We start from the raw sequence: 10366 nt of genomic DNA, 5'->3' as shown, positions 1-10366 counted from the left end.
AAGCTGCATTAAAAACACCTGGTTACAGGGGCAATCATTGTCTACTGAGCAGTGATGTAGGTTTGGTTTCAGAATTGGGGGGGACGTGTCCCCTATGCCTATGGAGCCAGGCATACATTATTGGGGGGAACAATGTAACATTTTCTCAACACTGGGGGGGCATGTGCCCTCCATCCCCCTTTAAACCTATGCCTACTACTGAGTAACAGGCTTAAGAGATTAAAGCAATTTTAAGTCAACATATTTTAAAGACGGTAACAGAATAAATCAGGATAATGCAAACATTTTGCTGAGTTCCTTGTAAGGATAAAACCCTAGTGTGTAATATTATTTTGAATATTGTCTTGCTTTCTACTGCAATATAAGTGCTTACTGTGCTTCAGTATAATCCTGCCTACTGTGTCTCTCTTCAGTGTCTTAGGATGGGTAACCTTTGTACAGCATGCTTGGGAAGCATAGAGCAGGTCTTGAAAGCCACAGATGGTGAGTGCAACATTTTCCCAAAACAGTTACTTGGAAACCTTCATGTTTTGACTTTACTCATGGGAACGACTAGCAACAGAGCTGGTCCCAGGGTTGACAATTGGCTACAGAGCACAAGGACGAATACTGTTATCCTGGTAAGAAATGGATTTCAGTCCTGCATTGTGCCGTCCACTCCCCTGCTGCCCAGTGTGTGTGCGTGTGAGCTGTAACCTACATTGAGAGTGATTCTGTAGAATCGACATAAGTCTTTTCTATGACTCTGTTGAGCCTGACTGAAACAAGGAGCTCATCTTCCTAACATATTCTAAAGCGTGCCTGGCACAAACTCCTAAGGGGAGAAGGGAGGTAAAAATAAGTCATGCCACTACAAAGCCTTTTTTTTTAGAAAAAGTAAATCTGACTCATTACTACATTATGGCTGAAATCGGATTATTGTAATGAATGAGTGGGCCTCTCACACACCTCCTTAAGAAGGGTTCGCTAGATTTATTCCCCAGGTTTCCGTCACAAGCAAAATAACCAATCGCACGGCTGAGAGTCAGGAGCAGCACCAGACAAGACCAGTATTTATGCAGCCTTGGATCTCTCTATCACATGCTTCACACAGTCTCTTCTGGAGGAACTTGGTCTCTGTCTTTATTTTTTAATATATTTTTTTATTTATTTTTCTGAGTTCCTGCCCAACTCCTTCCCCCACTCCAAAAAAAGAAACATCCAAAAAAGGAGCATCAAATCCAGCAGTCAAAACCTCTCTCTCAAGACATCATCTGGAAAGAAGCAGCTGGACAATATTTAAAATGCACAGCAAGGATCAAATATGGTAAGTCACAGTTGTGTCGCTGTATTACATGCTTACACTGTAAGGGCATTCAAAAATGACAGATGTGAGGATTGCACTGTACTGTGTGTTAACAAGTTTTGCTTGGCATTTAATAATCTGTAGGCAGAGGCAGCTGACATAATACGAGAATGATAAGTCCAATGTCTGTCAGTAATTATTGCAAGAGGGATATCAGATAAATAGTTTAACGTTACAATTTTATTCAGGATTTCAGGATTGCTGGTCCCAGTCGTTTTGAAGTCTATACAACTTTTACTTGCAAGTTGTAAAATGTCAAGATCGTTCCCTCTGTTTTCTACATGAAGGGGGGGATTAGCAGGAAAGAGATGCACTTCACCTTGAGATTTTGCATGTTTTCAGATTAGTAGAACGGCATGTTTTTAATACTTGAACATCCCAGGAATGTGAGAGAAACTGGATTAGTAACACAATTTACAAAGAATGTGAAAATGTTTAGTTAAAAGGACAAAACAGACTTATACTCCTAATAACATTGTGTTTCAAGTTCAAGCTATTGCTAATGCAAATTCATAACAAATGTGGGATCAGGGACAGTGATACAAATAAGTGATCAACGTTATCCAATACAGCCACAAAGATGTGAATTCATTGTATAGTTCACAAATCGGCAGTATTTTTATATTTTTACAGCAAAAGTTTTTGACAGTGCTCTTTGCAGTGGATATACTTTATGTACTTTAAAAACTGTTTTCATTGTTTGTAACTGAACTGTACAATCACACAGTGTTTTAATACAATGGGCTGCAGCAGATGCGTGTCCACTGAGTTCATTGCTCTTTCCAATATTGAAAAAATAGCTGTGAAAGAGAATGAGGCTGTAATGGGCAAAACAATGTATCTGTGTGTGAGCTGAGGGAGTGTACCCTATACTATACTACACTACACTACACTGCACAATTCCTGTTTGCCCTCCTCTCTTTGCCACTATGTTTTTGTTGCTCCAGCTATGACGAGTACCAGAGGACTGCAGACTGGCTCCTGTCCCAGACCAGACACAGACCCAACGTGGCTATAATCTGTGGCTCTGGGCTGGGCATGCTGGCCGAGGCCCTGAAGTGCCAGGACTCCTTTAGCTACGCTGACATCCCCAACTTCCCCCAGAGCACGGGTAAGACTGGCACACGGCTCTGTGGGTTCGCCCCAGTGGGAAGCCTTGTTTTCTTAACAACCACCAAAAACATATGAGTTCATTTATTGATTAACCACAGACCCCCGGATCAGATTCCCTGGTGATGTGAGCAATGCAATGGAACGTCTTCCACACCTTCTTGTGTTTCACCTTGACGTCGGTTTGCCTTCCCCACGTCGTGGTGTTGTGTCAGGGGCTTGACGACATAAGCCTGCACTGCCCACGACCTCCCCTCTTCCTTATTATCACACTCCACGAGGTGTTTGGGGGCCATGGCTTGCCTGTGCTGACCGCCTGTGTATCGTTGTCCAGTGCAGGGACATGCCAGCCGGCTGGTGTTCGGAGAGCTGAGGGGAAAGACCTGTGTGTGCATGCAGGGCCGCTTCCACATGTACGAGGGCCACCCGCTGAGCAAGGTAAGGCCTGGAGCTCCTGCAATGTCTTCTGAATACTTTCAGCTGTGTAGATGGGGGTGCAATAGAACTTTTGAAGGAGCACCCATGTCTTCTGGAACCTCTCACAGCACTGGCGGGTGGAGTGGTTGGGTGTAAATTGTGGCCCCAGTGTAAACAGATGATTGGTGGCACAGATTCAGTGTGTGGGATCCTTAATCCTTATGAAGGCAGGTTTACTCTGAAGTGTCTACAGGGATGGGCTTGAGAGTAGGATCCATCAACTACCATCTCTAAGGCTTGCCAAGAGCCAAAGGGAGACATTCAGTCATTATACTCATGTAGTGATTTGTATTTTTTAACAGTGAGCATTAAGTGGCTCAGCCAGCTCTCGAAGCAGATTTCCCACCCTCATTCCCTCACGTCACTCTCGCTCCCTCACCCACCTTCCCCACATCTCCATCTCCCCCAGGTGACCTTCCCAGTGCGGGTGTTCAAGCTGCTGGGCGTGCAGACGCTGGTTGTCACCAACGCAGCAGGCTCCCTGGCGGACAGCTACAGCACCGGCGACATCATGATCATCAAGGACCACATCAACATGCCCGGCCTTGCAGGGATCAACCCGCTCAACGGACCCAACGATGAGAAGTGAGTCCCGCTGGGTGTCTGTGCAGAGCTGGGTTGTCCGTTTTTATGGCAGAGGTCTGTAGTTCACATCCTGCATGCTCACAGCCGGGAACAAGTGTTCAGTTTGCAGCTTCTGAGTCAATTTGCTCACTCTAATGCCCAGAAAAGCTTCTTCTTCTTCTTCTTCTTCTTCTTCTTCTTCTACTTATTATAACGTCTGCCGCCCCCCACCTCTGCGATCTCTCCCAGGTTCGGCCCTCGTTTCCCCCCCATGTCAGGAGTGTACGACAAGGACCTGCGCAAGATGGCGCTGGACATCTGCAAGAGCCTGGGCTATTCGCAGTTCGTGCAAGAGGGGGTGTACTGCATGGTGGGCGGCCCCAACTTCGAGACCATCGCAGAGGCACGCTTCCTGCACAAGCTGGGCGCAGACGCCGTAGGTGAGACATGGCCGAGCGCAGGGCTCTAAAGCCCCAGTCCCGGAGAGCCGTAGTGCCCTCGGTGCTCTGTCGCTGCTGGAGCTCTCTCAATCCTTTCATTTGACCTTGTTAATTTAGCAGCTAGACAAATCCAACTGATCTTTTACAAGTTGGCGGCTTTTAAAGGTTGTTTTGATTCAAGATGCCACAAACTGTAACTTAATTTACAGCCTGGTTCCAACAACAGTTCTTCAAGGCCACAGTGGTCAGTTTGAATCTCCCTACATGACCCCCTGCTGTCCTGCTGCTCTCCAGGCCCAGGCACTGTCCCAGAGCCCCTGAAGCAGTCAAAGGAATAACCAAGCTCTCCTCTCTGTCTGCCACCCTCTCCCCAGGTATGAGCACGGCCCCTGAGGTTTTGACTGCCAGCCACTGCGGGCTGCGTGTGTTCGGGCTTTCCCTCATCACCAACAAGGTGGTGAAGGACTATGAGGACCAGGAGAAGGTGGACCACGCGGGAGTGCTGGGGGTGGGCCTGATGCGCTCCGAGACCCTGCAGACGCTGGTGACAGAGCTGGTGTCCCGACTGGAAATCAACAACAACCGTGTGGAGTGAGGAGGAGCCAGGAGCAATGTCAGAAGCAGCTATGAGCCCCTTTGGTAAAGTCAAGGCTGCAGCTTTTACTGAACTGGCCCTGCTCTGTCTAGCTCAAGTGGTAATATCCTCCTGTGAAGCTCTCTATACCATCTCTGCACAGAGCACTATATCACATACAAATTGGTTGATTGTTTTTTAACACTGTCTATTTCTGACCCTGTAGTACATCCCTGAGCTGGGCTGTTAGTCCCCAGTTCTCCCACAATAGACAAAGTTATGGGACCCCCAGTGTTTTTATGTGAGCTCCTGTTATTGTTCCTGTGTGACATCTGAACATCCTTGCCATCAAACTGCAATTTCCTGAAATACCGGATAGTTAATTTCCTGGAAATTCCAAAGTAATGGAGCAAACAAGTCGACCACACAACTATTTCAAGAACGTGTATAATATCTGATATTTCCTCCTTTGTGTTCCACAGGGCAGTGTATGTTTTTATTTCTGTTGTCAAGATAGACAATACAATTTAAATAACTGATTTAGATTGCAACCCACCCCCTATCTGTGACTGGCCTTTCATCACACTGTAGGAGATTTAAATGTTCTAACGCGTCAGTAAAAAATAATACCCAAGACACATAAGACACAAGTATATTTTTTGTACTGTCTTCATATTATAGTTTCACAGAGCTCCTGTATTGTAGTCATGGTAGAATGATTAACATGTACTGTAACATTACTGTTAATGGTATTTATTTAAACGTGTATGCTCTTGTAAATCTTGTAAATCACCATCCATAAAAGCATCGGACGAAATGCTGTTTTTAGAACTAACTACCAAATTACTTTTTTTTAAATCTTCACTAGTTGGTTCCTGATGTTAATGAGATGTAGAAAGGAATGTTTCAGTCCATCAATGAGGTCATCACTTCTATCTATCTGTCATTGACAAATAAAACCAACCGGGGAAGAGAAAGCCTTTGTGTTTATGTAAATCATTTGACACGTGGATCGTCTGCATTGTTAAAATACTTACATTTACATTTGTGGAGTTAGGAAAGTGTCTCAGGATCGCAAAAAATTTAGGTGGGGGAAGTCAGGGTGCGGTTAAAATGCTTAGGCAGGTGTGTGCCTTAGCTAATCTAAGTGAAAATCAGATCAGGTTCACTTTCATTGGATTTGACTGGAGAAACTGAATTCCTATCTGGATCAGAACTGGCAATGAAAATGTATCTGATTAGAATGCTCTCCGACCATCAATTAATCACTGTCACCCGCCATCACTGGACATCTGATGTGCACATGAGTTGTCTTGTCATTTTACTAATATATTGCTTTACTCAGTCCTACAATATGAACATTCGATGCCTTTCATTTTAAAATATAATGTTTTTAAAATCATATATAATATATTTAACCAATCGATTATTTGGCGATTGACCCCCATCCTGTTCAGCATTGTTACTGGGACTGATCCTTCTGTGATCTACTTCAGAATCATTCATCTGCAGGTGAATTCTTCATTCTTTCGTAAATCAGGAAAAACAAGATTTAAATGTGTGAGAAGAGACATGGAGAAACGTGCGTTGTTTAACACATTGTGCCCCATATTGCAATCAATTCTGCTCTTCCTCCTACACTCATGAACACACTCTTACAGAATGAAACCCCCCCGGCCCCTTCGAGATTCCCCTCACTGCAGCTCACCTGTCCATCAGGGGCAGGACTCCAGTTACACAGATAACTTTCCCTCTCGCAGAGCTCCAGGAAATGGGAGGACAGGTGTCCAAAAGGAAAAGGAAGAGGAATCCCAGAGCAGCAGGAGTGATGGCCCAGATTTGGGGGTGGGGGAGACTAGTTAGCGGGAATGGGGAGTGGAGGAGGCTTGTTAGGAGGATTGAGGGGTGGAAGAAGCTTGCTAGGTGGATATGGGGGTGGAGACACACGTTATATGAACTTGCAGGGTGCAGGGTTGGGGTCAATTCAATTGAAATTGAAATTCATGGGCTAATTCCAACTCAAATCTTATTATTTGTTTAATGATCAATTCCAATTTGAATGCTTAATGTAACTCAAATTCATGAATTGGGATTGGGATTTTTCAAATTGGAATTGGACTGGAATTGTGAATGTTTCAGTCTTTGTGATTGGAATTTAATTTGAAGTTGTCAATATCCCACACTCCAGAATTTGAATTGCAAATGCTTCTCATGTGTGCCTTGTTTTAATCCAATTATTTAGACGATACAAGTTTTATTTAAAAAAATCTGTGCATAAAAAAAGCAACCTCAACCTTCATAAGGCATCTCAAAGTAATTACTGTAACTGCAATATATGGCAATTTATATCTGAGTAGTGGTAGGAATGATAAAATATACTTTAATTCTCGTGTAATTCTGATAATTTGATTTCTGTTTAAATATATTTTTTATGGTTTTTATATTCTATTAATTAATATATTATGTATAATTAATATTTGTAATTATTGTGTACTTTCAGTAAAAGCATCCACAGATCTATGGAGGGACCTCTGAACCTGGGCAGGAAGTGGGATGCCACACATCCTTGCCAAGTCAAACTTACTGAAAATTGTTCAGTTTATTGCCAAGGATCTAATGCCGCTTTCTGTTGTAGAGAACACAGCCTTTCGTAAAATCCTTCAAAATGCATTCACCATGCCCAGCAGAAAACGTGAGCCACACACTAATCCCACAACTTGCCACAACTGTTAGAGATCGATTCACTCTGGAGATTCAGATTCCACTAAATATATATCTAACAACTAATCTATGGTCAAGCAGGGATAGGAGGTCCTTCATTGGCAACACAGGTCATTACATCAAGGACTTCACTCTAAAGTCTCACATTTTAAGGGTGCACACACTGCTGAGAATATCTTCAGAATATACTGTATGAGGAAGCCATTGAACTGTACACCATTGCTGAAAAGGTGACCTTCACCATGTTCCCAGTCCCACAAAGGGCTGACTATTAAGATGAAGACCAGGATGATGACTTGGAGGTTGTGCCTTTGGATGATAAACTGGATTACTTTACACCTGACCGCAGTTCTTGCTTTGCTCATTCATACTTGTCAACTGGTTGTGCGTGATGGTCTGGAGCAGGTGAAGTACTCAGTAAGCTCCATGATACATGCAAACTTACTAATTTGAAAAGCAGAGCTGTGTGAAACTCTGGAACCTTTTGAGGATGCCACTGAAGGTCACAAAGGTCTGGAGTTCTCCTGAGAAGACCGTTGACATTCCCACAATCTAAGTCATGGCCCAAGCTTTTCGCATACATGACTGACCGTGGAAGTGACAAGTGGAAGATGCACGAGTATGGGCACTTCTGATGCTTCAGTGGAAGTTTCAACCTATTTGAGAGAGCCATGCATCTCAGAAAACAAGGAGTTTCCCTACTTGAAAAAGTTAGCCTCCTGGCCATATCTGGCCATACCAGCTTCATGTGCACCAGAGCTTTTAGATCTGAGCGTCGTAACCCATCTGACATAAAATTTGAACAATTGATGCTTATCAGATGTAATGACCTAATAAAGTAACTGTCTTTTGTTTTTGCATGTTGTAAACAAAATAAAATAACACAAAGTTCTGTTCTCTTTCCATTTTGGTTTTTACTCCATTAAACACACTGTAGTTACCTGACACCCCATGAGATACTTTTGGTCATTTAGACAATGTAAGGTATTGGATATACACTGTTTTGATTTTCTTTAGTTTCAGTTATTGGTTTGTTCTACATCTTTTTGTTTTTTGAAGTTTATATTACCATATTAATATCTACCATATCACTGGATATAAACAGATTTCATGACAGTTTTGCCCTAGTACTAAATAATTGCATGGAAGTAGGGATGCCGCAGGATTAAATGGAATTAAAATGAAATTGAAATTTGAAAAAGGAATTGGTGTGGAAGGAATATGGAATTGAAATTCAGATTTATTGAATTGAAAAGTAATTCAGGGAACTGTTTTGTATAATAAATTGGAATGTAAAGGGATAAATAATTGTATTGGAATTTAATTAGTGCAATTGACCCCAACCCTGGAGAGCAGATTATCTGTCTCTGAATATTTTGTTTTAGGAGGTGACCTGGTTACTTCAAATGCACTTTTGCCTGTTATTGTTTTTTTCCACCTTCAGGGTATAGATCTTTAAGTTGTGTGCACCAAACTAATGAGTGAGTGAATAATTACACATTAAGGTAATTGTCTCAGGTACTTTTTTTCTTATATCAAGTGATAATTAAAACCTGTCCTACTCTAACTGCCCTAAGCAAATTGATGAACCGATACATTGATCATATATATATATATATATATATATATATATATATATATATATATATATATATATATATATATATTATAATTTTTTTAAACAAACGATATGTTTTTGAAATCACATTTCCACGTCATATCTGTCATTATAATATTGGACTGTCATGAACAACACTTGAATGAACACTAAGCATCTCCCGCAGCTCCGCTGATCTCTTGTCTTCTAGGCACCTCTACGCCTGGCGCGTCTGTGGGCGTGGTGTCACATGACCCGTTATCTTCTTCAGCTATTGGTTAGTGCAAAACAAAGGGAACACAAACACTTTGACACTTGTGAAGTTTCGGATGTCAGTCTCTGAGTTGAGGTGCACCTCGTTCACGGAGCTGCTCTGATCAATGTGTGGTTAAGTGTCTGCGCGTCTGATTGAGCGTCTCTCTCTCTCTCTCTCTCTCTCTCTCTGCCTGAACTACGACGTGTCTGTTTATCCCGCTGGTATAAGGTGAGTAAAGGAACTATTTCACGTACTTTTATACTATGAATTTAAGTTTCAGTTAAAGTGTTGTGTTAAACAATATGTGTGGTGTGAATACTTTGCATTTGTTTTACTGCTGTGTTTTGTGCCTCATACTGGACATTTCCTGCGCGCCTGCAGGCCGGGGTTTCTGGTCGAGTTACATCGTGAATTTGTGTATGAAAACATATATAGTGTCCACATATAGCTACAGTAAATGTAAAGCTGCAGCACCTGCTTTTGGTTTCTGAAGAAGAAAACATCAGATCAGTACTGAACCAGGGAACTGGTTAATGTGTTGTCTTTAAAAGAGTTTCAATGTAGGAAAAAACAACAACTCTTGCCTTTTAAAAAGAATGAATCGTGGCACAAAATGGTTTTATAGAAGTGTGATTGGGTCTTGATTTGGTTGTTGCATTTTTTGTGCATTTTCTGCATTGGGTCTGGGGAATGGCAATGCTTTATAAGAAGGGTTCATGCCCCGCCACAGACACACGCTGCGCCAGCTTTCTCTCAGAGATGGGCATCAAGATGGGCATGCACCTGTCCGTCAGGGGCAGGGCTCCAGTCACTCAGTGGTGCTTTTTATTCTTCCAGATGGGAGGTCAGGTGTCCAAGAAGAAGAAGAAGAAGAAGACCACCCGAGCAGAGGGACACAAGAAGTACTACATTAATGACAGCAGTGCTTCTCATCACAGCTTTCACGGGCTAAACACGGACAACAAGCACCCCCAAACAGGCACCTGCAGTGTCACTGAGGGGATGTGGGGGACTGGAGGGTTCTGGGGAGGGGGGAGCTGGGGAGAGGTGGATGGAGGTGGAGGGCACTGTGGAGGAGGAGGAGGAGAAGAAGTTGTCGGTGGGGGGCATTGTGGTGGTGGTGGAGGAGGAGGATGGGGTTGGGGGGACTGCGGAGGAGGAGGTTGGGGTGGCGGGGACTGCGGAGGAGGAGGTGGAGGGGACTGCGGAGGAGGAGGAGGAGGGGACTGCGGAGGAGGAGATTGTGGTGGGGATTGATTGAAGGACATATAGACACTGCCAA

At 43.2% G+C, this 10366-nt stretch overlaps 1 protein-coding gene and 1 long non-coding RNA gene across 2 annotated transcripts; both read left to right on the top strand.

Annotated features, from left to right (window-relative positions):
* The first annotated feature begins 1009 nt into the window (after window positions 1-1009).
* LOC136748445 (purine nucleoside phosphorylase) lies at window positions 1010-8123 on the top strand. The gene is made up of 7 exons (XM_066702177.1): window positions 1010-1306; window positions 2293-2456; window positions 2790-2893; window positions 3342-3517; window positions 3746-3936; window positions 4311-4575; window positions 7011-8123. The coding sequence occupies exons 1-6, from the start codon at window positions 1284-1286 to the stop codon at window positions 4529-4531; spliced, it is 879 nt and encodes a 292-aa protein (XP_066558274.1). The 5' UTR covers window positions 1010-1283; the 3' UTR covers window positions 4532-4575; window positions 7011-8123.
* An 810-nt stretch (window positions 8124-8933) lies between these two features.
* On the top strand, window positions 8934-9986 carry LOC136748895 (uncharacterized). The gene is made up of 2 exons (XR_010816652.1): window positions 8934-9312; window positions 9922-9986. It is a non-coding gene; the product is annotated as an uncharacterized LOC136748895 (long non-coding RNA).
* The last annotated feature ends 380 nt before the right edge of the window (window positions 9987-10366 follow it).

This window comes from Amia ocellicauda, chromosome 4, assembly GCF_036373705.1.
Source record: "Amia ocellicauda isolate fAmiCal2 chromosome 4, fAmiCal2.hap1, whole genome shotgun sequence".
Lineage (NCBI taxonomy): Eukaryota > Metazoa > Chordata > Actinopteri > Amiiformes > Amiidae > Amia > Amia ocellicauda.
The sequence above is the reverse complement of the archived record's forward strand: the minus strand, read 5'-3'. Positions and strand labels throughout refer to the sequence as shown.

Bases quoted from the DNA above. Each gene is read 5' to 3' on its own strand.
- LOC136748445 (XM_066702177.1), top strand. From the start codon at position 1,284: ATGCACAGCAAGGATCAAATATG. The intron at 2,894-3,341 runs GTAAGGCCTGGA...CATCTCCCCCAG, and splicing joins AGGGCCACCCGCTGAGCAAG to GTGACCTTCCCAGTGCGGGT. The intron at 3,937-4,310 runs GTGAGACATGGC...CCCTCTCCCCAG, and splicing joins GCTGGGCGCAGACGCCGTAG to GTATGAGCACGGCCCCTGAG.